At 40.3% G+C, this 26,879-nt stretch overlaps 1 protein-coding gene across 1 annotated transcript in view; it reads right to left on the bottom strand.

Annotated features, from left to right (window-relative positions):
* Window positions 1-26,879, bottom strand: part of LOC120515516 (molybdenum cofactor sulfurase-like) — a 265,356-nt gene that overhangs the window by 184,881 nt on the left and 53,596 nt on the right. The window contains exon 4 of the mRNA XM_039736577.1: window positions 10,701-10,777. Coding sequence (XP_039592511.1) covers window positions 10,701-10,777 — 77 coding nt within the window. The remainder of the gene's footprint in view (window positions 1-10,700; window positions 10,778-26,879) is intronic.

Here is a 26,879-nt window from a genome sequence, read left to right as displayed (position 1 = left end):
GAGTACTGCTGACTGGCTGCTTTCATAGGGCACCTGGAAGGAGTCTAGGTGCCCAATGAGCTTCTTCTGGCAGCACTTCCAGGTGTGGCGGAAGTGCTGTCAAATAGGGCCCTGCAAATGTCCCGGCACCACCTGGCGGTGGCCATGGGCCCCAACATGGTTGAGCTTCCATGCTCATAACTTGTGGCCCTGCTGGAAACCAGAGGGGGCTGTCTTCTGTCGGTCTGGGGGAGAAACAGTCTTGAAAATACACTCTACCCTGGTCCTTCCATGGTCAGGGCATCCTGGCCATCCAGCACTAAATATATATAAGAGCATGCAGAGGGCATTATTTTCCCTGGATCACTAAATGGCAGCCCACCTGGGTTCCGGTGGTGCTGATTCCCTCCGGGCATCCTGGGAGTTGGAGTATGCAACTCAGCCCTGTTGGGTTCCATGGGTGCCACCAGGTTCTGCTCCAGGGACTGCAGATCCCTACTTTGTAGGGCTTCCGCCTCACCCAAAAGTGCTTCTGGATCATGCTAATGGGCCACCAGAAGTACTCCCGGGTGCAACATAAAAGAAGCCCGGTGCCTTCATTCAGGGAACTAGAATCAGGGGGACAAGAGGACAAAGCTTGCTTGGGGGAGCAGATGAGGCAATGACAAAGAAAGAAAACAAAGAGTTGCAGAGTACTTTATTAATGCTGTGTGCTGTGCTTAACTGTACTGTGCTTTGGTGGCGGCAAATGCTTACTTGTGGAAGAGTTTACCACAATAAAGACCCTTTTGCCTTTTAACTAGTTTGTAGAGCTGGAGTGCCCCCTGCAGGCCACATTGTATATATATATATTGTCACACTTGGGTCACAGATTTGCACAGAAGCACAGCAGATTGTAGAGACAGGAACTTTATTCAAACACTGCAAACAAACGTCTCTTTTTCAAAAGTGCTCCTTGACAAGACGGAGAAGACAGTTAATTAAAAGAATGCAAAAATATCTTCCTTTTCAAAGGAAAGCGCGTCAGGAGCAGGGAAGGACAGAGATAGAGAAAAGCAAGCAATCAATCAAAAACTGACAGGTGCTGATCGGTCTTTTAAGTCTGTTAAGTACTGTGTGGATCACGCGATAGATCAGCTGCAAGTAAGTTTTTAACCTGTAGGGGTGCGAACAGCCCTCTAGCTCACACCCCTTCCCTTAGCTTTATTCACTTCTTCGAAATTCCAAACCAGGCTCAAACAAGCGTAACAGGACATCAGCAATAGTACGTTTATGAACCGAGTCGATGCCTTACTGTAAAACTGTAAGGTTGCAAACCCAAAAACCATCTCATGAGACGAGAGTTTGTTTCTTTCTGATGGTATAACCACTGAAGTGGAGCGTGATCTGTCACTAATATGAAATTTCGTCCCCAAAATTAATAACAAAGTGCTTCCACAGCCCATTTTATTGCCAAGCATTCTTTTTCAATAGTCGAATAATTACGCTCCCTAGGAAACAATTTCCTACTCAAAAATATGATAGGGTGCTCTTCCCCATCAAAAACCTGGGACAGGACAGCCCCTACACCAAATGCACTTGCGTCCGTCTGTAGAATGAAATCCTTGAAGAAGTTGGGATCCGCAGAACTGAATAAGAAGATAAAGCAGTTTTCAAATCACAAAAGACACATTCACAAACATCTGTCAATACAAAAGGGTGTTTTTTTCTGCCTCTAGTAAGATCTGAAAGAGGAGCAGCCCTATTTGCAAAATCTAGGATGAATCTTCTGTAATAACCTGCAAGCCCCAGAAAGCCACATACAGTACTTGTTTCTGCATTTATAGGTGTGGATAAGCAAGCATCTCTTCTACTTTTCTAAATTGAGGTTGGAGTAAACCCCTGCCCATGGAATAGCCCAGATAATGAGTCTCAGACATACCCAATTTACACTTCTTGGGGTTAGCTGTCAAACCAGCCTGTCTAAGGCTCTCAAGGACAGCCTGGAGACGTTCCAAATGTGTTTGCCAATCATTACTGAAAATCACATCATCGAGGAATGCCCCAGAATACTCGGAATGAGAATGCAAGATCTGGTCCATCATACACTGGAAAGTTAGAAGCACGCCATGAAGACCAAATGGGAGTCTAGTAAATTCATAAAGTCTATCAGGAGTTGCAAATGCTGTTGTTTCGCAACTGTCACCCTCAAGAGGCACCTGCCAGTAACCTTTCGTGAGATCTAGTGTGGAGATATAGGATGCCTGACCCAGTTTTTCCAACAGTTTGTCAACACGGGGCATTGGATAAGCATAAAATTTTGAGACTTTATTCAAACGCCTGAAATCAATACAGAAGCAAACCAAGCCATCTTGTTTTGGGACTAATACGACCAGACTACACTAATTACTTCCGCGAATTACACCCAATGCCAGCATCTTTCTGACTTCCTTGCGCACAATATTCCGTCCTGCTTCTGGAATCCGATATGGGCAAATCTGCACCCTAACACCATGTTCAGTAGTGATTTTATGTTCTGCAAGATTAGTCATGCCTGGCAAGTCTGAAAAAACATCAGTGTTCTGTTCAATCAAAGATAACAACTCTGTCTTTTTTGAGTCGGTCAAATTGTCACCAATGGCAACATCGGTCTGAGAGACAGCAGCCAAAGAAGTGCACCCCCCCGTGGGTCATACCATTCCTTCAAGAGATTAACATGTAAAATCTGGAATGGTTTGTGCCGGCAGGGTATTCTAACCTTGTAATTTATTGGTCCCATACATTCCTCAGTAATGGCAGGGTCCTGCCATTTCTCTAGGAATTTGTGCGGATCTGTTGGAATCAGTACCAGAACACGATCGGCAGGTTTGAATTAATGGAGCTTACAGCGTCTATCATAAAGACGTTTCTTGCTCACGTCGCTGATGCTCTACAGCAATAGAAGAAAGTTTATAAATTCTTTCTTGCAACGAAATTACCCGATCTGCAAAGCTCAGTCTGTAAGCTGTTGTCCCGAATCCTGTCCATTCCTCTCATACAACATCCAGGATGCCTCGCGGACGCCTGCCAAACAACAACTCAAATGGGCTCAGGCCAGTGGATGCCTGCGGCGATTCCCGCACTGCATACATAACAAAAGGCAGGACAGAGTCCCAAGACGTCGGATCATCATGAGCGACTTGCCTGATCATCTGTTTTAAAGTTTTGTTAAATCATTCAAACCATTTGTCTGTGGATGGTATACAGTGGTACTCAATTTCTTAATAGCAAAGCTGTCGCACAATTGTTTCATCACACAAGAAGTAAAAGGTGTGCCCTGATCAGTTAAAATTTCTCTAGGGATGCTAATACGAGTAAAAATCCTGCACGAAGCTTTGGCTACAGTGGAGGAATTGGCTCTTTTCAAAGCAGCCACTTCCGGATATCGCGTTGCATAGTCAACCAACACAAGCATATATTGATACCCACTTTTAGTCTTAGGTAGAGGACCTACTATATCTATCCCATCCGTTGGAAGGGGACTTCCAAAATAGGCATAGGAGAAAAGGGAGCCAGAGGAGGTTTATAAGGAGAAACGATTTGACAATCAGGACAAGAAGTACAGAATCGCTCCACATCTTTCCCCATATTCAGCCAATAAAATCGTTTTGATAAATGTTCTCTAGTCTTATCAGTCCTCAGGTGCCCACCCAAGATGTGAGAGTGAGCTAATTGCAAAAGAATGTCCCTATGTACTTCAGGTACAACTAACTGTTCAATAAATTCCCAGACTAAATGATCCGATATCACTCTAAAAAGGCAGCCATCTTTCTCAAGGAAGTACGGGGTTTTAAGCCCCTGGATGCAAGTTCTTGGTAATAAGAGTCACTAGCAGAGCGAGCCTGTTTAAATGCATATTCTAATGAGCTATCAGCATGCTGCAAGTGCACAAAATCTGTCTTCTCGCCAGTGCTTAGTTCTTGTTCGGAGGCATTTGCAAGTTGAGAAGTTGTAGATGGGCCAGCCAGCCGCTCTGGGAAATTGTGGGGTTTCACCCTCGGTCTCAGTGGAGAGATCGGGTTCAATATGTAGTCTGGTCTCAAGAACTTCCCCAACAGCCACTTTGGGTTCAATATTTAAATGGAGCTCAAGATCTTCCCAAACAGCCAGTTCGTCCTCTTCCCCCCACTAAGCTTGACACAGGGTTCACTGACTGGCATCTGACATTCGGTCATGAGCCTAGGAAAAAGGGCATTCTTCTTAACGATCAGTAAGGGCCAAGGATAGGAGTACGAAATGGCAGACCAAACTTTAAAACGTCGACCCTTATTTGTTAATGGAAGAAGCAATGTCTGATAGTCTTTAACATCTCCATGTATACAACTTATGTTTACAGATTCAGTGTTACACAGATACCTGTCGTCAAGACAGTCCCGTCTGACAGTACAAAGGTCACTTCCTGAGTCCAATAATACTGAGATCTCTCGGCCCCCCAACTTCACCATTAAGCTATATTTTTTATCTGAAGAAGAAGAAACCTGGGATCAACAAATCTCTGCGACACCAATTTCCAACAATTGAGCAGGGGGTAGGCAACATTCCCTTGCCAAGTGGCCGGGTTGTTCACACCGGAAACATCTTTGTTCAGCTCCACTGCCAAAATACCCATGGCAACGTCCATGACCTCCTGCCTCCCCAGATATGGGCGCTACATTAACAGCCGGATCCCCTGATGGTCTTCCTGAGGAAACCCGATTTTCAGGGTTAACAGCACGCAGATGTTCAAAGTGACAAGCATTCCCTGGGTGATCTCTTGTAGGCTGCGGAACAGCATAAGGAACAGTAAATCCACCGCTTTTTCTCCAAGCGGTTTGAGAACCCTCCAAACGTCTGGCTATGATTGTCAATGATTCAACATCATGACTAAGGAATTCATCTCAGAGAAATGCAGGTGTTCCTGCCAGCAGTACATGCATGACAACCTTTTCCACAACTTGCTCCATCTCGTTTCCCTCAAACCAGCAGTGAACTTTATGAATCAAATCTTGAATTTGCGCATGAATGGGTCCGTCCATGTTCAGTTTCCAATAATGAAGCTCAAAACCTTTAGACAAAAAGCTCGTAGTTTTTCGTAAAACAACCTGCCGATTCAAATCATAATCGCCGAGTTTATCGCGAGGCAGATTCCGTAAAGCAATTAAGGCACCCCCAGACAAATAAGGGGTAACGATGACAGCCCAGTTTCGTTTGTCCTATCCCAACAAAGTCGCCACATGTTCAAAAGCCAAAAGAAACATCTCTGGGTCATTGGAAGGCCCCATCTTCGTCAGCACATCCTTGGAATTAGCAGGTAGACCAGGAACCGGATCATCCTCCGGGTCGGGAGGAAACGGGACATTTTGATCGATCTGAAACTATTCCTCGGTGTTCATCTGTGCAACCACTTCTGGTACCACTTGTCACACTTGGGTTACAGATTTGCACAGAAACACAGGAGGTTGTAGAGACAGGAACTTTATTCAAACACTGCAAACAAACATGTCTCTTTTTCAAAAGTTTAAACGTGCTCCTTGACAAGGCAGAGAAGACAGTTCTGTCTCACAATTTAAAGAAAGCAAACATATCTTCCTCTTCAAAGGAATGCGCGTCAGGAACAGGGAAGGACAGAGAGAGGGAAAAGCAAACTATCAATCAAAAACTGACAGGTGCTTTTTGGACTTTTAAGTCAGCGAAGTACTGCGCGGATCGCGCGATAGATCAGCTGCAAGTAAGCCAAGCAAGCAAGGGAGCAATGTGAAGGTAGTCTTCCAGTGCCTTTTTTAACCTGTAGGGGTGCGAACAACCACCTAGCTCACAATATACATATAAAAGCATACACTGTATACAGTCAAGCAAGATTAGAAAACCTCATTTGAAGACTTTTAAGAGAGCAGTACAAAGATCACAAGGTCACCAGAAGCAGCCAGTCATTACGGATGCAAGTCTCAGACAACCAAAGCTCAATCTTAAAAGCAATTCTTTTTTTAGCTTACAGTAACAGCCATATTTTTTACCCTGATGTGCTTTTTCTTTTTAAACCTTTCTCATCACCATCATTAATTAGGGTTACTACGTTTGTACCCCAACCCTTTGTTTTGACTCCTCTTACTGCTATTACAGGCATATGTCACTCCTCTCTTCACATCACTAAATTAGCTCTCTGTAGTGTTTAATGTGAAGTTCAAATTCCTGATGCTTGCCTACAGAGCAGTCAATGGTCCTGCACCTAAATATATGGAGACACTAGTAAAGTCCTATTCTCCTTCTTGACCACTCATGTCTGCTGATGAATGGGGTCTGGTGATGCCATCTCTGTGGGGCATCAAATCTCAATCCAGACTCTTCTCATGTGTAGTTCCTGGCTGGTGGAGTGAGCTGCTCATCTTAGTCTGAAAAGTTCGACTCCCTCAATGTGTTCAGGAAGTATTTGAAGACTCTTTTGTTTGAAGATATGCTATTAGTGGTTAGGCTGGTATAACACACTTGTATTTTGCTCTGAGCTCTTCATTTGTGATGATCAATTTTGTAGCCTTGTCATGTAACACTTGCTCCTAAACAGTCCACCAATCTGATGCTTATTCGATTATGCTGACCACTTTTGTAAGTTGCTTTGGATAAAAGCATCTGCAAATAAATGCAAATACAAATTATCTATCTATCTATCTGTTCGCAAGCTCTTTAATGTATGTGTTGTAACATATGGAATTGTATATTTTACTGTAAACATTGCAAATGCTTTTCATGTATAATTATCTCTTTTAAAAGGAAAGATTTAGTGTGTTTTATAAATACTTGCATTACCAGTGCGCTTTAATGCTAAGCAGGTATGTTAGTTAAGAGTCTAATTTTGGAATTACTGTATGGTGTAATCACATCTGCAACATTTATCCAGATAACTTAACAATGAAGAGGAAAGTATGTAAAGATCCACATAAACTGGGAGTACTGAAGAGTCGTGGATTGAAATTCAGCAAGAGGGACTGTTCCTGTAGCCTAGCATAGTGTCTTTTGCTAATTTAGAATCACAAATAAATCTAACAAACACATTATTCTTTGCAGACGGTGAGAGGGAGACTGGCGTACCTCGAGTAAAACCTAAGCAGACATACAATTATCTTATAAACACCACGAAGACTAGGTGATCATGTGAATGATTCAAATGCTAGCACCCTGGATCCATTGAGCAGCAATGTGCTGAGCTTTTTGTTAATCCCAAGCATTCTAATAAACAGTGTGTGACTCTATAATTTTTTTTTCTTCATGAAGATTCTTTATAAACCTCAAATCCTTCTCCTTCTGGACCAGTCTTCGGTGTCTCTTACTTCTTAACAGCAGTCTCAACAGTGTAGCAGAAAATCTCCCTCTTGCTTCTTGCGAAAAAGCACCAGATCATATGACTTGGTACAGATGACCATCCATCTTCTATCAATTAATTTACATTGAGTCGTCTGCATTGCAAGGTTAATAAGACATCCAGCAAGTCCACTGACAATTGGAATACTTCATGTCACCTTTTCCAGTCTGAGTACCTGTTGCATCAAGATGTCTTCTCAATGCCATTCCACTTTTTTGATTGCCAAAAACTGAGGTGAGACCAGATACCCTCCCCATCCCCAGTTTTATGTGAATGCGTTTATTTTTATGATTTGGGGATGAGAGGCTTTATGGGTAGCATCAGAAATTGATGGGCTGTGGTTTATCTGTGTTGCTGTACTCTATTTAAATTTTAGTTCATTACATTTCAAATAAGGTTCAAGAAACACTTCAACACAAAAAAACATAATTTAAAGCAGGCTTAGTAAAGTTTAAAAATTCCAACTGGCTGAAATGAGGCTGAATTGGGAAGAATTTTGTAAGTTACATTGGATGCAACAAGAAACGAGAAATTCCAATCAATACAAAAAGTATAATGTATATTATTTTATTTAATTTGAATTTATGTTAGTGTTGGGTGGCACATGTTTGACATCCTAGGTTTGAGTTCCGTGCCCAGACGTTATTCATGTGGCACTTGTACGGTCTCCCTATGTCTGTATGGGTTCTTCTTCCTTATCTTCACAGATGTGCAAGTTCGATTAATTGATGGTTCTAACTCAGCTCCATTGTGGGTGTGTAATGGGATACTAAGATGGATTGATGCCCTCTTCAAAGGTGTTGCTTAACTTCAGTTTAAGGATGTTTAAGAAAATTATACTGTTGATGTTTATAACAGACCGATTGATGGTTTTTAAGACAAACACTTTAAACAGCAGTTACACCCTGAAGGAATTACAAAAATTTGCCAAAGGACAAAGAAATGAAAAGTATTCTTCCTTCAGTTCAGATGAAGAAAATATTCTTGAGAAACTTCAGTGCCATCTTCTTTCTGGTTTCTGTTGGGTTCATTCGGCTATTCTTGCTAATCAAGTGCCCATGTCTCATTGTTTAGTTCCTTTATTACAAACTTTTTTCAGTTTTCCTGCTTTACCAGGCTGAATACACTCACCACGAGATGAGGACAAATTTGTTGGTGCCCCTCCTCTTGTCTCTGAAACAACTCAAAACTGACAATAGTAATTGACTTCTATCATGGTTCATTCCATATTTAACAAAAATTAATTTTTGCTTTAGAGTTTCGATTTGACAGAATATTTCAAATAATAACAGAAATGAAAATGGCATGAACAGAAATGATGGGAGCCTTCACCTAATATTTTGTTGCACAACCTTTACAGGCAATCACTGCAATCAAGCTATGCCTGGACCTCTCCAAGAGACCTCTGCATCTCTCCATAGGTCGTTTGGCCCACTCTTCCTAAGCAAACTGCTCCAGCTGTGTTAGGTTCTGCATGTTTCAGTTCTTTCCATAGATGTTTAAGAGGATTCAAATGAAAGAAAGCCACTTCAGAATAGTCCACTGTTTTATAATTAGCCATTCTTAGGTGCTTTTAGCTGTGTGTTTTGGGTCATTGTCCTGATGGAGGATCCATGACCTCTGACTGAGGCGGAGCTTTTTGCTCCAGAATGTCTTGCTAGTCTTCAGATTTCATTGTTTCCTGCACAAACTCACAAACTACTGCCAGATGCAGCAAAGCAGCCCCAAAACAGTGTCTTCTACTCATTTCACAGTAGATATGGTGGTCTTTTCTTTGAAAGCTTCATTTTCTCACTTGTGGACATAGAACTGATGTGACTTGCCGAAAAGTTCCATGTTATCTCTCATTTGTCCAAAGGACATTCTCCTAGAAGCACAGTGGCAAATTCCAGTTTAACCTTTTGATGTTTTTCTTTCAACAGTGAAGTCCACTTAGGTCTTCCTCCATTGAGCCCATTGTTTTTTAAAAAGCAACGGATGGTGTGATAGACATTCACATTAGAGTTCAGTTTGCATCTCTTTGGAAGTTGTCCTTGGATTTTTGTCTGCCATTCTCACTTTGTTTCTGCGCATTCTGGGGCTGATTTTCCTCTTGCAGATACATCCAGTGACTGTATGGCTACAGTCCTATGGACCTTAAACCTCTTAAAAATATTTGCAATTGTTGTCACAGGAACATCAAGCTGCTTGAAGATGGTCTTCTCGCTTTTGTCTTTAACATGCTTGCCTATAATTTTCTTTCTCGTCTCCTCAGACAACTCTCTCCTTTGCTTTCTCTGGTCCGTGATCAGTGTGGGACACATGATGATACCAAACAGCAGAGTTACTGCCTTTCTCCATTTAAACCAGCTGAATGACTCTCTGCATGTTTGGAGACGTGTCATACAAATTAAAGAAAACAGCTAATTTGAATAACCAAATCATTTATGGTATTTTCTAGGGGTACCAACAAATGTGTTCATAATATCTTTGTAGAATAAGCAATACTCCACTTTTCACTCTTATTTTGCAGTTATCTGACTGGGCTTTGTCACCCAAGGAGTCCATGCTGAATGTTTGACTGGCTGCCACTTGAGTCAGAATGGCTAACATTAAAAATCTCTTTTATCGACTGTTGTAGCATGAAATTTTGTATATATTTATCATGTCTTTATTTGTAAGTCAGACAAAGTAAATATAATGTTAGTGTTTCAGAAGAAATATTTTATTTCATTGATGAGAACAACAGTGCTTTCATGTCTAACCAACCCCTAAGTCTTTAGGACTGACACAGAATGTGAATTTAATTGCAGGGTCGGCAATGCCTCAAACCGGTTTCTCAAGGGATTCTATGAAGGATATTCATATGAGACAACCCCACAGGTTGGCCATAGTCTACCTAGCTGATCCAGCTTCCACTCAACAAATTGTCTTGGGAGGAGGTGTGAAAAGGCATTGTGTTCACCCATTCGTCTGAGGTATGGCTGTTTGGAATTGGTTTTGAATTAGAGGCCATTCTGTACCATGACGCTCGATTGGTGTAAGGATTTGAACAAACAATCTACAAATTTGGTCACTTTACCCCTCCCATCTCTCTCTCACACACCATGGGCATGAACAGAAAAACTCAAGTAGAAAGCACAACTTGGCAGCCATATTGAAACAAGTATGTGGCCTGCCCTGAAGAAAGCTGACTAGAAATGATGATTTACATTTACAGAGACATTTACGTAACTAGGAATAATATAGAACTCTACCAAAACAAACCCTTGACACATCAAAATATAACATCCTGAATCTAAATCATTATTTCATGTCCTCTAAAACATATAAGGTAAATACAATGCAAATATAAACAAAATAGGAAAATAAATTATGCATTTCAACAAACCTGTAAGTTTTTCCAAAGAATTGAATCCATGATTCAGAGCAATTATGTCAAGGAAAGAAACAGTGCCATCTTCAAATCTATAAAGAAATAAAGGAAACAGTTTATAAACTTAAGAGTACATAAACAGGATGTCTGCGCTTCCGTCACATTGAGATTTGTCAAAAAGTGACCCTCTGCAAGGCAGCTTGCAGAAAATATTGTCCATACTCACCTTAGGACCTACAGCACACTCTCTATATTTATTTTACAATATTTTTTCCCTTGACTTGCAGCAGTATGAATATAAACTAAACTATATAATATGAGTCAATTTCTGCCTCTTTGACAGTTACGCTCTGTTGGGTCTGTTTAGTGTTAATGTTTATTTTGCATTATCTACTGGCATGTATTTTGTAATGAATATAGTAGTAAAATGCATTAGTTTAATATCATGTTTAAATATTCTGTTCAAAAAAGCCCAATGTCAAATTGTACAAAACAAAAATTCTAATATCAATGTGTTGTTACTGTATTGTAGTAACATAATGCTCAAGAGAATGATCATTGACAGAGTTCTTGTTTGCTGATAAGAAAGAATCATAAATGAACAAGAATCACAAATCAGATGGGCAGCACTTGCAAGTGCGCAATAAACATCTAAATGAAAGAGGCTGATGGCATCACACAGATACTCTGGTACACCTGATGAGCTCTACTGAAAAGATTCATTTGTGCTTGCAAATCAGTTGTTATGATTCAATGAAAAGAGTCATTCATAAAGAACAAATTGTTCAAGAATCTTCCATCACTTCCTGAAAGGGCTCTTCCATCCCATAGTGGCATGTACAGGACCTCTTTTAGCCAATACAGTTTTCACTTGACATCATCGTGGTACCCATTCTCCTGATAACCTTTTGCTTTCCATACCTTCAGAGTTATTTTCCTTTCACTCTGTGATCACTCAAAGCTTATTACAAGGGAGCACTTAGAGTCAAAAGCTAAAACAAAATGTTTGTTTAGCTCCACTGAATGACAGTTTAGGTATTCTTGGCAGAACCTGTGTTCAGACATCAGGATGGGGCAACCATATAAGAAGAGTTACCTTAGGTACAAAGAGTGCTTGTTAGATGTGCTCACAATCAAGACTGAAAGATTTAAGATAATGACTCAATGAGCTGGTCTGCTACATTGGGAGTTTAAATCGACTTTGGGATTGCACTGCCAGAGAGGAAGATTAAGCAATTAATTGCTTTAAGCATCCAGGTGATTAGATGTTGTTGAGAAAGTAGAGTAAGAGAAATGACAAACCATAATAAACAGCTGGGGAACCACCCTGGTGACCCCGTATAATCGGAATGCAGCAACAAAGAGAAAACACACAGCATGATGTGATTTTCAAAGTGAACTGTTTCAAGATTGCAGATCTTCAGGAGGGAATAGCTTATATCTTAAAGAAATAGTATAAAGGGTTAAAGAATGTCAGAAACTTTTGTGGGTATGTCAGGAGGCCAGATAGGGATCAAGTGAACAAGAAAAAGTACTAAAAGATGACTAAGAAATGAGCAGATGTCCTGTAAACAACCAGAATGGACAGTTGTTATATGCACAGAAATTTCAAGGGTGGTAGCTCAACTCAAAGGTATAAGAAGAACCAGAATATAATATAATGGATTTTTATTTTATATAAGTTGTTTGTTTAACTCTTTGAGGGCTGAATATTTTTTTCCAAAAAACAGTTTCTGAAAAGCAATGGTTTCACACAGAAATTAACATAAAACGTCTGTTGCTGCATGCTGCGGCCGCCAGTTTGCCAAGAATGTTCGGCAGACTTGCTGCCAGGCTGTCTTCACGTCACGGTCGCAGTGCATTGCAATCTGGTTCCTACCTCATACCATTGTTAAGTGGCAGTCCTCCTGGCGAATATTGCCGTAGGCGTGTCAACTACTCGATTAGCTGGGGACCAGTCCGCTGAAGCTGGAAGCTCACAATTGTTTTTGATCACTTGTATCAAAATTGGAGTCCGACAAGTCATAGTCCAGTTCAGAGATAATAGGCAAAATTTCGTCGACGGAGTATTTTGCTTTACGCATTCGCTTTGATCTCTCCATTGTGTCGGTGCCATTTTTGCTCTTGTTTGCACCTTACTACTCACACGAGCGCAGAAAATCTCGGTCAAACCAATGAAACTAACTTTCCTTCTAGCAACAAGAGTCCAACTAAAACATAACGGTTTGTTTTGGCACAGTTTACAGTTGATTACCATCATCAACTCCTCCTTTTGACAAAAGTCGACATCAGCCCTAAAAGAGTTAAACCAACCAGAGTAAATGTATGCATTGATTGACACTGTATGTAAATTCAATAGTTCATAAAAGTAACCACTGGTCTTTGTTTCTTTGATCATTCTGACCATGCTGTTACAGACTGCTTTTGAAAAATGCTCCCTCTAAGGCATATTGCTGAGGGCTAATTAAAAAATACAATGAACAGCTCCTCTCCTGCCTGGTAATTTATTTGTCCTGTTACAGGACATTTCTTTCTTTAATATCCAGACGGACAGACACCAGAAGTGACATCAGAGGTTTTACAGCTGTCAGTCTTCCAGTGTGCAGAGGGAGGAAGAGAAAAGGCACAAGGATACAGTGCCAACCCCTGGAGTGGCAGGGAATCACAATCACCAGGGGCCTCATGTATAAACGGTGCGTACGCACAGAAATGTTGCGCAAGAACTTTTCCACGTTCAAATCGCGATGTATAAAACCTACACTTGGCGTAAAGCCACGCACTTTTCCACGGTACCTCATGCCTTGTCGTATGCAAGTTCTCCGCTCGGTTTTGCAAACTGGCGGCACCCAGCGTCAAAGCAGTGCTACTGTTCTTGTGTGATTACTCATTATTTTCATGACGCGGCTTTATAAATACACAGAAACTAACCGCATATTGTTTATTAGTGTAATGCATCTGATTGTAATTAACTCGTAACAATATAATGGTAGAGGGAACAGCCATAGTATTCCAAATACCATAACTGCTTTAGCGTTGTTACTCTCACTTCTCCTTCTTCTTCTTCTTCTTCTTTCAGCTCCTCCCGTTAGGAGTTGCCACAGCGGATCATCTTTTTCCATATTTCTCTCACTGCACCACTCGGAGTATTTATATCACTGTATCTGAGTGTGAATCACAGCAGCAGCTGATCGGAAAGAGAATTATCGGTATACGGCATTAAGCACACGCTGTCTCAGCCACTGCAAAACGTTTTAAAGCCTTTCCTGTACGGACCTCGCGGTTCAAAACAGTTTCATCCCAAGAACTTTAAATGCAGCCAATCAAGTGCTCCTTGTAGAACTGTTTGTACTTATAAGTACAATCACCCCACTGTAAACTTGCACTATAGTTATAATATCGCACAACCTGAGCCACTTTATAAAGCGTATTTACATATGATGACGATATCATTTTTAAGGTGAAATGCAGCAAAATATGTTTGTTAAATTATACAGATAAAACTTTAACTTCATTTAAATAATCTATATTCTTCACTGGGAGTGTCGTTAAGGATAGAATAATTAAACATGTACTACGAAGATATTTCAATGTTCTTTAAACGTTTTGAAGAATCGGCGCTAAGCTTACAGATGGCTTAACGTCTATTACAGAGCTGATTGTATGGCGATCGGTTACTTGGGGAAAGAAAAGCACTGACTGCAGTGACGGCTACGCCAATATATATTGAATATAAAACAGAAAGATAAAATAACAACACAGCTAAAAACGCAGCGACAAATTTCGCAAAAGTTAAATGCTTGTGTCATGAGCACGAGGCGGCTAGTGTCTGCAACATACGTGGCCATCCACCGTGCATGACATTGGCGGCTTAAGGAGCCACCGATTCTTCCTCTGCCCAGTGCCACCACAAGCTTAGAGCCTCCCCGGAGTACTGCTGCAATAAATTATTTCATCGAAGTGAAACACATGTTTAATAACGTGCTTTAACTCCTATCATCATGAAAATGACATCACGTATACATCTCAGTATTTTAGTTATTCAGAGAGCTGTAATATCACAAATGTAATGGATTCTGTGTCCAGTTGGAGGAAGAGAGCCGGTTTAAGAAGCAAGTAGTGATTCACACACATAGAGCACATAGAAGATCAAATACAAAACAAAGCATTTAACGTGCTACTTTAATTACGATGTGATTTGAGAAACTGGTTAATTAAACAATTTTAAGATGAATTTTATGATGTTCTACTTTAATGACAAAATAAACTATGTGATTAAAGTGGAAATGTCGAGATTGAAGTTGACATTTCGTGCTTTTTCCCCACCGTGTGGCTTTTTTCTCTGTACCCTAATAAGCTTTCATATGACACTCAGACAGTGGGCTTACAACTCGGCTTTCCACGGCGACTTTGATATGTGACTTCTTTTTATTTCCGCACTGTGCGATTTTGTGGATGTGAGCTTTCATGTTTCTCCAACACGCTATGCCACTCGATCAACTTCCTTTTGTTGATTATACCACGGCTTATTTGAACAAATAGTATGTTTTTCCTTTGCCTCCACTTGGTATTCGCTGAAATTCTTATGTTTCCCCCCGTGCTTTTCCCATTGTCTTTTCACAGAAGGCTGCGCTTAAGGGCGATTTATATTGATTTGCATATTCAAATAGGCGTAATTCTGGGAGGATTTGGGGCGTTACACAATGCGCGTGCACGAGCGTTAGTTTTCACGCTGATCGGGATTTATGTAGCGGAAGAACGTGGAAGTTGGAGTACGCACAGATTCCTGCATCTGGATTTTTCTGTGCGTAAGCACATTTCGGCTTTTGTGCTTACGCGATGTTATAGTGCGAGTTCTACGCACGGCGTTATACACGAGGCCCCAGAGCTCTACGCTCTACAGAGCGTAACATTTTTCCAGAATGCATAATTGTAAGAACAGGTTTAGCGTCCCTCATCCAAAATGCCTATGACCTGAAGTATTTTGGACTTCAAATATTTTTGGATTTTGGAATATTTGCATATACATATTTATATTTCATATACATACTATACACATAGCCTGAAAGTAATTTTATACAACATTTTTAATTATATTATGCATGAAACTGTCCATGCACAATGGTATCAGCAGAATAATATTAGCAGCTGTTAAACAACAGCAACAACAAAAAAAAATTGGCTTTCAGTTGCCTCCTAAAAGGCTGTATTTAGGTTAAAACGTTTACAGTAGATAAGCAAAAAAAAACACAATCAGCATAATGCGCATAATTCTGCTGGTGATGATGGATGATAACAAACTTGTGCCAAAAGAGCTTCAGAGCTTATGTTTTTGAATTGCGTGCTCACTCTGCCTTCTGCAAGGCAGTTTAGAAGTACCGCACAACTGTTATCATGTATTTCCCCCTTTGTTAATGCACCTGTGGCTCCCAACCTGATTGTCATTCTTGTATTGATTGGTACTTCACTGTGCTTGATAGTTCACAGGGGAACATGCTGCTCAAAATTTAAGGGGTGGGGGGTGACTGAAGAAATCAGCCGTAAAATGGTCAGACTCCCACATAGGTAAATGGGGTAAGGTGTGGAATTTTCCAATTTGTCAAGAGAAAAAATTTTATTAGTTATATTAGTGTTCTCCTTACCTCTAGAGGGAAATGTTAGCCAAACACACAAGGCCATTGGGTGGAATGACCAATTTAGCACTGCCCTGTACAGCTCTGGAGCATTGGGGTGAGCAGTAACACCAGGGGCCTCATGTATAATGCTGTGCGTAGAACTCGCACTATAACATGGCGTAAGCACAAAAGCCGAAATGTGCTTACGCACAGAAAAATCCAGATGCAGGAATCTGTGCGTACTCCAACTTCCACGTTCTTCCGCTACATAAATCCCGATCAGCGTGAAAACTAACGCTCATGCACACGCATTATGTAACGCCCCAAATCCTCCCAGAATTACGCCTATTTGAATATGCAAATCAATATAAAACGCCCTTAAGCGCAGCCTTCTGTGAAAAGACAATGGGAAAAGCACGGGGAAAATAAAAGAATTTCAGCGAATACCAAGTGGAGGCAAAGGAAAAACATACTATTTGTTCAAATAAACTGTGGTATAATCAACAAAATGAAGTTGATCGAGTGACATAGCGTGTTGGAGAAACTTGAAAGCTCACATTCACAAAATCGCACAGTGCCGGAAATAAAAAAGAAGTCACATATCAAAGTCGCCATGAAAAGCCGAGTTGTAAGCCCACTGTCTGAGTGTCATATGAAAGTTTTTTAGGGTACAGAGAAAAAAGGCACACGGTGGGGAAAAAGCACGAAATGTCAACTTTAATCTCGAATTTTCCACTTTAATCACGTAGTTTATTTTGTCATTTAGTAGAACATTATAAACTTCATCTTAAAATCGTTTAATTAACAAGTTTCTCAAAATTACATCGTAATTAAAGTAGCACGTTAAATGCTTTGTTTTGTATTTGATCTTCTATGTGCCTATGTGTGTGAATCACTACTTGCTTCTTAAACTGGCTCTCTTCCTCCAACTGGACACAGAATCCATTACATTCGTGATATTACAGCTCTCTGAATAACTAAAATACTGAGATGTATACGTGATGTCATTTTCATGATGATAGGAGCTAAAGCACGTTATTAAACATGTGTTTCATGAGCCTTGTGCTCATGACAAGCATTTATCTTTTGTCGAAATTTGTCGCTGCGTTTTTAGCTGTGTTGTTATTTTCTCTTTCTGTTTTATATTCAATATATATTGGCGTGGCCGCCCCAAGAGTCCTTGCTTTTCTTTCCCCAAGTAACCGATCGCCACACAATCAGCTCTGTAATAGAAGTTAAGCCATCTGTAAGCTTAACGCCGATTCTTCAAAACGTTTAAAGAACATTGAAATATCTTCGTAGTACATGTTTAATTATTCTATCCTTAACGACACTCCCAGTGAAGAATATAGATTATTTAAATGAAGTTAAAGTTTTATGTGTATAATTTAACAAACATATTTTGCTGCATTTCACCTTAAAAATGATATTGTCATCATATGTAAATACGCGCTTTATAAAGTGGCCCAGGTTGTGAGATATTATAACTGTAGTGCAAGTTTACAGTGGGGTGATTGTACTTATAAGTACAAACCGTTCTACAAGGAGCAATTGATTGAGTGCATTTAAAGTTCTTGGGATTAAACTGTTTCTGAACCGCGAGGTCTGTACAGGAAAGGCTTTAAAACGTTTTGCTGTGGCAGAGACAGCGTGTGCTTAATGGCGTATACCGATAATTCTCTTTCCGATCAGCTGCTGCTGTGATTCACACTCAGATACAGTGATATAAATACTCCGAGTCGTGCAGTGAGAGTAATATGGAAAAAGATGATCCGCTGTGGCAACTCCTAACGGGAGGAGCTGAAAGAAGAAGAAGAAGGAGAAGTGAGAGTAACAACGCTAAAGCAGTTATGGTATTTGGAATACTATGGCTGTTCCCTGGACCATTATATTGTTACGAGTTAATTACAATCAGATGCATTACACTAATAAAAAATATGCGGTTAGTTTCTGTGTATTTATAAAGCCGCGTCATGAAAATAATGAGTAATCACACAAGAACAGTACCATTGCTTTGATGCTGGGTGCCGCCAGTTTGCAAAACCGAGCGGAGAACTTGCGTACGACAAGGCATGAGGTACCGTGGAAAAGTGCGTGGCTTTACGCCAAGTGTAGGTTTTATATGAATCAGGCTTGGCTTGCAAATTAGTTATATGGTTTGTGCTTAAAAGCACCTTGGAGTCAGTGGTCTAACAAGTTTTATGTTAGGAGGTAGTTGTGGTCAAAAGCCCAAATGGTTGGAGAGTTAAGACAAAGAGAGAAATACAATAAAGAAGCTGAGCAGGGTTCAGTGCACAGAAGTGGGTATGTGGACTAGCCACCCCACAGGGTAGTTCTGGTATCTAGTGAGGCTCTGTGGGTATGCGTTTTTTGTTATTTTTACCTTTGTGTAACCCTGTATCCTATTCCTTGTTGTTTTTATTCCTTTCTTTGTTATTGAATTCATTTATTGTTGTTATTGTCTCCTGGGTTATCAGTTGTGTTTAGAGTCGGCATTTAAGCAAAAGCTAAAGTCTGCAAGGGCTGAGACTTCACTGCTTATATTAAAAAGCTTGTCTGGCTAAAGAAGACATTTGTTCTCACTCTGTTTTAAACATAGCCATGCTTCTTGCAATGAAAGCAGTAAATAAGGTAGAGCCTTCTGTGGAAGAGATCCAAAATAACATAAGTGTGCCACCAGCTCCTTCGTTATTCAAGCATGACACAATCATCCATCCAGTTTGAGCTGTTAGTAATCTAATGTAGGATCTCAATCATTTTTGTTTTAAAAAATATATTTTTCATATTCACCTTTTTTTAATGAAATTGCCCTTGGCAGGTGATAAAACACATTTTTAATTAAAACAAACCTGTGAATTTCTTTAATAACCATTATTCTGTGGTGTCTGCCCCCTGTCCTCACTCTTGTAGCGAATTTATTAATCCAGCTGCTTTGCCGCGTGTAGCTCTTCACAGTTCCGACAGCACGCTGCTCTCGCTCTCACAGCACTAAATTCTGCTTTCCCCCTGCGGCTTTGTTGATAAATATAGAATTTTGTCAACTAATTTCTTAACGACTGCCAATAAAGGGCAAAACAACACACTAACTGCTGCAATCTTTGCTTGCGGAAAAGAAACAGGATGCCTGCAGACTAGATGGTATCGGCCAGTAATTGTACATTTCCACAAATGACAGTTGTCCATTAAAATAATGGAATTTAATGCACATGATGGCATGTTTTAGCTTGGATTTTTGAAATTGTGCAGACAAGCTTGTCCTCATTTAATAAGGTAAATATAGACCATCTATTAGTTAAAGTGCAGAGAAGTAACAAGGAGGGTGGGATGAGCAGAGGTCTGTGCTGGTGCAAGTTTTAGGATAATATGGTGTATTTACGCTTGGGGTGTGGCGTAGGTCAGTGGTAGCAAAGTGGGTCAGCTCCAGGGTGTAGGTGATGCATTAGCAAAGCATTCACATGCAGATGTGCACGGCAGCCAACTGCCTCATTAGCACCTTGAGGTTTCTGATTATGCCACCTGGACCAGGAAAGGCAGTTTTAAAGGAGTGGTGCAGGAAGAGAAGGGGGAGAAATGAGGCTTTTGGAAGGAAACCAGAAGAGTCAAGAACAAGCAGGCAAATGATTGAAAGCGGATGTGAGGAGATGGTTTGTTTGGGCTCCTGTAGGGAGCATAACTGATGGTATAGAAGGGGTACCCTCACTGACTTGTTGCATTGGTGGGGAGACTTGGATGGGCCCTCCCATGTATCCAGGGAGAGGCATGAGAGCATAAGAGAAGACACAGGGTTGGCTCCGTGTGTCCAGGTCAATGCCGGTCGAGGCAGAAGAGAAGTAAGTCGGCTGTTGGCATCTCAGCCAGCTGAGCAGATCCATTAGGATGAGCTGGGGAGACAGAGAGAGTGAGCCTTTATGTAAGGATAAATGATTGACACAATAGGCCTGGTTTCCAGAGTGGATTTTTATTATTTATTGGTTTTAAGCCTGCACTGGAAACTAGATTTTATCATCTCATTATTTATTTAATAGATATACACAATTTGCATCTGTGTACAATTGTGAAAATAAACACACTTTGTACAATGTCAAACCATTTCTCTTGTGTAAGCATCCTCAATGTACTGGCTAATTGATGATTCTGAGTTCAAGCTGCATAGGACCATGGAACCAGCCTGGACAATCACAGTGCGATCTTTGGGTCTCATTGATTATTTCGGTAACACAAGAATTTCTGAGTACATTTATGTGTATTTAAACAGATATAGTGGAATCCATCATTATTATTCTTTAAAATGAAAGTTGAGACAAAAGAGGACACTTAAGGGAACTCTAGCTTGATGTCCCTACTAAGTTATGCATCTGTCAGATTGGGTTCCTGATCGTTCTTTCTTTCTTTTAATGCCTCTGTTGTCTAGTGCAAGTTAGGGTTAGGGTTTTCTTATGTCCCTTGTGTTTTATGGGTGGTACCATAGGAGGCGGGGCCACTCTTGCAGTCCCAAGGTCGCTGCAAACTCCCATTCCAGAGTGAACACTAAAGTAGATGGTTGAACTGCTGCTCTACTCTAGAGTTTGGTTAGCTCTGTAGTTCAAAGGTGTAATCAGAGTTGAACTGACACCTCCAGATGAAAAGACACGCAAAAGAACATTCATTTTAGGGTTTGTACCTGCAAAATGAACTCTGACTGGGTGTGATGGATGAAATAAGGCATCTATAAGAAGATCCTGGATTTGTAACTGGAAGAGACCTTGACCCAGTCACTTGAGGTTACACCTTCCTTCAGAACCAGCTGCATTGATCTGATCTGTCTTTTTGAGAGAGCAGAAAACTGTTCTGTTTGGGGAGCTGAAAGACAAGAAGCCACTATCTTTCAGGTGAGAAGCCACCCACTCTCTACAGAGCAAAAAGCTCACAAACATTAGCTGGGTGCCCTGAACTAGCTCTAAGATCCATGTTTCCAAGCCATGTTCTGTGCCAGTGATGGGGCCCTGTCTGAGAAGACTGAAAAGAAGCCATTATATCAATAAGAGAACTTCAGCACTTATATGCTTTTTCCAGAAAGTGTGATGCTTTTCCTTATGAAGTTCCAGAGGACACAGTAGAGGGGCCTTACAGTGAGCTGAGGAAGGCAACGTTACACCAAATCACAAGCAAAGTACCATGTAGCAAAACCAAGAGTGCAGTCCAATGCAAGAAGAGTCCCCCACTTGAACCCTGAACAACACTCAACTCCACACAGCATCACACATCATCCTTGAAGACTTGGTATTGTAAAACTGTTTATCTGTGCCAAGGATAAATTAGAAACTAAATAGCCAGTAAATAGCAAACCCCTTATATGTTACGTGTTTGTCTGACTTGCCCACCTTGCGCTCTGTCTTCTGTGTTGATATTTATGCAGATATCATATTTCTATAATCCTTGTGTTTATCAATAAATTGTATTATTCTATTTCTGTTTCTTAAAACAGTGGGCGGCATGGTGGCGCAGTGGTAGCGCTGCTGCCTTGGGTCCTCCCTGCGTGGAGTTTGCATGTTCTCTCCGTGTCTGCGTGGGTTTCACAGTCCAAAGACATACAAGTTAGGTGCATTGGTGATCCTACAAAACTGTCCCTAGTGTGTGTGTACTGCGTTGGGCTGGCGCCCTGCCTGGGATTGGTTCCTGCCTTGTGCTAGGATTGGCTCCAGCACACTCCTGTGACCCTGTGTTAGGATGTAGCGGGTTGGATAATGGATGGATGGACGTTTCTTAAAACAAGTGTGGTTCAGCTTTCTTCATATAAATCTAATGGCTGGAAACCTCTTCTACAGAGAAAGGTAAGGAAAATAAAGCAAAACTGATAATTAATTGACTGATTGATTAACATCAATCAAATCAATACACATTTCCTGCCCCCTGACGTCACCAGGCCTGAGCCCTGTCTCTGGTTATTTAAGTCAAAGCAGAAGAAGATCTCAGGCATGGCGTATTGAAGTCATTTGGAGTTATTTTGTACGTGTATTACCAACTCTTTCCTTTTGTTGGTTGTGTAGATCATCTGCTTCTGTCATTGGATTCTGCTTTCTGGATTTGTTTGCTTTAGTGTAATCTTTTGGAAACTCCTTTTTGCTCTTTTAAGATTTGTGTAATTCTTTGTTTTTATAAAAATAGTTGAACCCTATGTCGTTGGTCGGGACAGAGGCTGTGATGGATAAGAGAAAAGACGGATAACAGAACAGCCACTTAAAAATGATGTACAGTAAATTGGTTTAGCGAATAGTCATATTCATTTACTATATATACAGTATATATATATATATATATATATATATATATATATATAGTATATATATACTGTAAATAACCAAAATATAATATAGTATTAACAAAATGAATTAAACCTTGTAATATTGGAATGACTAGCGTAATAAGCAAATAAAACTCACTGGAGGTACTGGAATTTTCTACGTCTTCATTCTGTAACAAACAGTGCCCTGTCTTATACTCCCTGGGTTATGGAACGCACCTCCAAAACAATAAAAGAAAGCTTTCCCTACCAATCAGTTTATCTCCTTTTCTTTCTATACTGCAAACCCTTCCTGCTGATTGTCTTCTGACTCCCTACTCAAAATTTCCTTCAACTGCACCCTCCTTTTTCTCCGAAGTTCTCCTGTCACTCATCTCCTAAGAAGCATGTCTGACCCTTACAGAGTAGAAACCTTTTCTGCTCCTGCACAGCCCATCACCAGCTGCCTGCACGTCACAATTTATTAACAAAACATAGTATAACAAAAGAACATTAATACAGAATAACATTACCGTCAGTGGTTTCCATTTTCAACACGTTTTTCAACATTGTTGGCATCACACCTTACATCTTTCACTGTTGTTATTCCTGTTCCATAAATTGAAGCAACACTTGAAGCACTTTTGTCTTTTCATAAATGTTTAATAATTTAACTTGTTTTTTTGGCAATTCCAACACCACACATTATGTTTATTGGTCTTAACAGTGTATAGTGGATTAATTATAACAAAAGAGAAAAGCTACGAAAAGCTATTAAAACTGAAGGGGTGCAACTAACACTGTGATTTTCAAAATACGTCATGACATGTGGAGCTAGGGAGGAGCACTACATGTTAGCACAAGGGACAGTTGTTCCAATGTGTAGAGCTTGCAGTGTACCGTAGGGCAGTAGTAGTTTTGTGCTTACACAGTACAGTATATACTGTATTTTTTGCCCTGATGGTTAACAGAGACTGATGGTTAATCAAGTGACGGATAATTGAGGCTTTACTGTAAATATTTTTTACTTTATGAAGAAATTATCATTGACTCTTGGTCAAGCTGGAGATTTGCTTGGTTTATTCCTCTTGTGAGGTATATTTGAAAAATTACTTTTATTTTGAACTATTAAACCAGCTTTGTCTACTTTGGGTGGGCCCAGGATGAAACCCATTGTTGTAGGTGAGAGTAAGTTGGACTGGTTTAGCCGCTTTTGGGCTGGCCAGTGAAGGAGGCCTCTATCCATTTTTGCCATGTTGAGACTCCAATTCAAGACAGAATGAAAAAAACAAAAAACAAAAACCTCCAAATGACTTTATAGTGCCATGCCTCCTTCTGCTTTGACTTCAATAGCCAGAGGTTATGCTCAGGTTTGGTAAGGTCAGGGTGACCTGTCCATCGGGGAACCAACCAAAAAAAACATAAGAGAATATGTTTACTAATTGAAACATAACAATACATAAATTGAAAATTATAAACATACAATAATTACAATGAATATATAAATACATTTTAAACTAGACAAATAGAGGTATAAAAAACAACAAAAACCAGAATCAGGGAACACTATCTGACAGACGGATCTGCCCCTGACCCTGGAAATAAAATCAAAGAACGGCCGGAAGGAGGGCCACAGACTCACTGATATTTGAGGCAACCATTAATGAAGTCAAGTGTATCTGAAATGCTGCACTGGTTCCAGTTTAAAGCACTATTTGGGTAGAATTAGTCTTAAACAAACAGGTGGGGTACCGTTAAAGCCTAAAGTGTGCCGTTATGTGCTGGCACTTGGTACTGGCTTTTCCCTGTTCTTGTATGGGTAGTTAATGTATGTGCACTAATGTGTACCATTGGTTCCAAATACATTAGCAGTCTGCATTTAACAAAAATTATGTATATTTGACCTCCAAGGAGGACCCCATCCCTTTTTGTCTGATATAAATTGTGCATATTAATGCTCCTTCAGACCTCCGAGGAGATACTTCATCCCCTGGTATTCAGCACACACAACAAGGAGTACCAGTGCAGTTCTTTTTTTCCACTTTAGGCATTGGAGCCCACTACAAGCAAAGAAGAGACGGCTGGTAGCCTAATTATCAATTTGCATCAGTCGGGTTCCTTATTGGCTTGAGTTTCTAAGATGGCTGCTTTCCACTCTGAGTGTTGGGTGCAGTAACAGGTTTGCATCTCAGGAGCCAAGCAGTGATGTGCCATGAAGAAGGTGCTGCCCAAGTGAAGCGCACCTGGTTATACAGATAGAGGAGAAAAGTATAGCTGCAGATCTGTGTTGTTCAGTGCCCTGAGAAGTTTTTGCTATGACTTACAAATAGTGCTGAATATCTTCACTGGTTGGGGTTAAGGGTCCTGATGCAGATAAAAATCAAGCTAGCATGATGCCAGTTCTCCCTTCTCCTTTCAGTCTTTGATGAGCATCATGAAAATGAGGATCATTGCTTGATTTCAAACCAGACTTGGGTGTGAATTTCTCAGTTTAAGTGGGCTTCTCCATCCATGAGTTCTCAAATGAGTGCTTTGAATGCCTAAAGCGGCATTTTTATTTGCTTATATTTAAGGAGATCACTTACATTTGCTGGAGAAACAAAATTAAACTGTCTGAAGGTGAAGAGTACAAACAGAGCTGAAGATATGGGCAAAGTTCCTTATGATATAAAATGTAAACATTTTTATTTAAATCCTTTGATTAGAGTTTAATTAGACTACATGAAAAAAATGCAAAATTAATTTATGTGAAATGATTCAAGGCAGCAGGGCCTCATAAAACTAGGTTATTAAGTGACACTTAATTAAAATGGCACCATGCTATGCTAGCAGGAACTTGACTTGGTGTGCTGATCCAAGCCTGGCAGCAGACTGCCTGCTCTCTGGATGAGGGGGATTTGGTGTACGTGAGGTCTTTGGTTTTGGCACTTGTGCCTAGTGAAGGCTTGAAGGCACCTGCTGTGAATGGCACGCCACAGTAGCTTTACACACACATAAACCAACGTCTTTTATTTTATATAGTGCCTCTTTATAGTACACATTATCACAAATGTGCTTTACAAGTACAGTAATATAATTTATGGTACTCAATGGTTGGAGCACATGTGGATTTAAGTGGCTTATTCATGATCACATGGTGAGTTGTTGGCGTATAGTGAGCTGAATGGTGATTGTAAGCAAAGTGTGCAGAACACGGTGCAACTTCAGCCCGCCTTTAACACTAAATATAAATTCAAAAACATCTACACCTTTCCAAATGGAAACATTCGATTAAAACAATTAAACATAAAGATTAAAGATTACAAAGCACTTTACTAGATGGCTAAATGTTTGCTGGGATTCCTTTCAAAATGAGGAATCAAGCTGGCTGCCTTTCCTGTTAGACTTGACCAGTCCACCTCATTTATTGTTCTTTTTAAATAAATTTTTGTCTTTCACATTTTACTCCTTCCAAACCACTTCCTTTCAACGTGTGGCTCTAAATTGAAGCAACCTTTGGTCACTATTATGATTCTGGCTACTTTGTTAATTTTGTTCTACTGCTTTATTGTGGGCATTCAGAAGGCCTTAACCTCAGGGAACAGCAATATGTGAGTGCTTTGTATTAATAATTTAGTTATGAACTAGTGAGAATTCTTTTAGTGTTTATTTTTAAGCATGTCACATCACCAACTTGCAGTATTGGCGTTTTGTTACTGTACTGCCAGAGCAAGTTGCACTGTGGCTTGGAGCTGCCACCCAGAACGCACTATACACGATGCCATGGATGCTTGGCTTCATAACCTCAAGTGGTGTTGACCAAAGAATCTGAGATTCTGAATCCAACAGTCAAACAGCTTCAATGACTCACACGCATTGATTTTTGATTCACTATAATTCTACTTTCAGCTTCATTAACGATCATGTGTCAGGATTTCAGCAACAGCTCTCCTTCAAGTTATTGTGAGGTGTCAAGTCTGGACTTTGACTACAGCTTACAGACCTTAACTTTACTGTACGGTTTCAAGTCTAGAATTTAGTGGCAGCTCACCTACAGCTTAAAGTATGGTTTCGACTCTAGATTTGGCAACGGCTTGCCTTCAAGTTATAGCACGTTTTTGACTCTAGATTTTGTGACTGCCCACCTTCAGGTAATCGTATGGTTTTGAGTCTAGAATTTTGTGGCAGCTTACCTTCAGGTTATTGTACTGTTTTGGCAACAGCTTGTCTTCAAATTATTGTACGGTTACATCTCTAGATTTGACGACAGTTTGCCTTTAGGTATTGTACAGTCTATGTTTTCGTAGCAGCTCACCTACAGGTTATTTTGCAGTTTCAACTTGA

The sequence above is a fragment of the Polypterus senegalus genome, chromosome 15 (genome assembly GCF_016835505.1).
Source record: "Polypterus senegalus isolate Bchr_013 chromosome 15, ASM1683550v1, whole genome shotgun sequence".
Taxonomy (NCBI): Eukaryota; Metazoa; Chordata; class Cladistia; order Polypteriformes; family Polypteridae; genus Polypterus; species Polypterus senegalus.
Note: the sequence above shows the minus strand (reverse complement) of the source record. Positions and strands in the feature narration are given on the sequence as shown.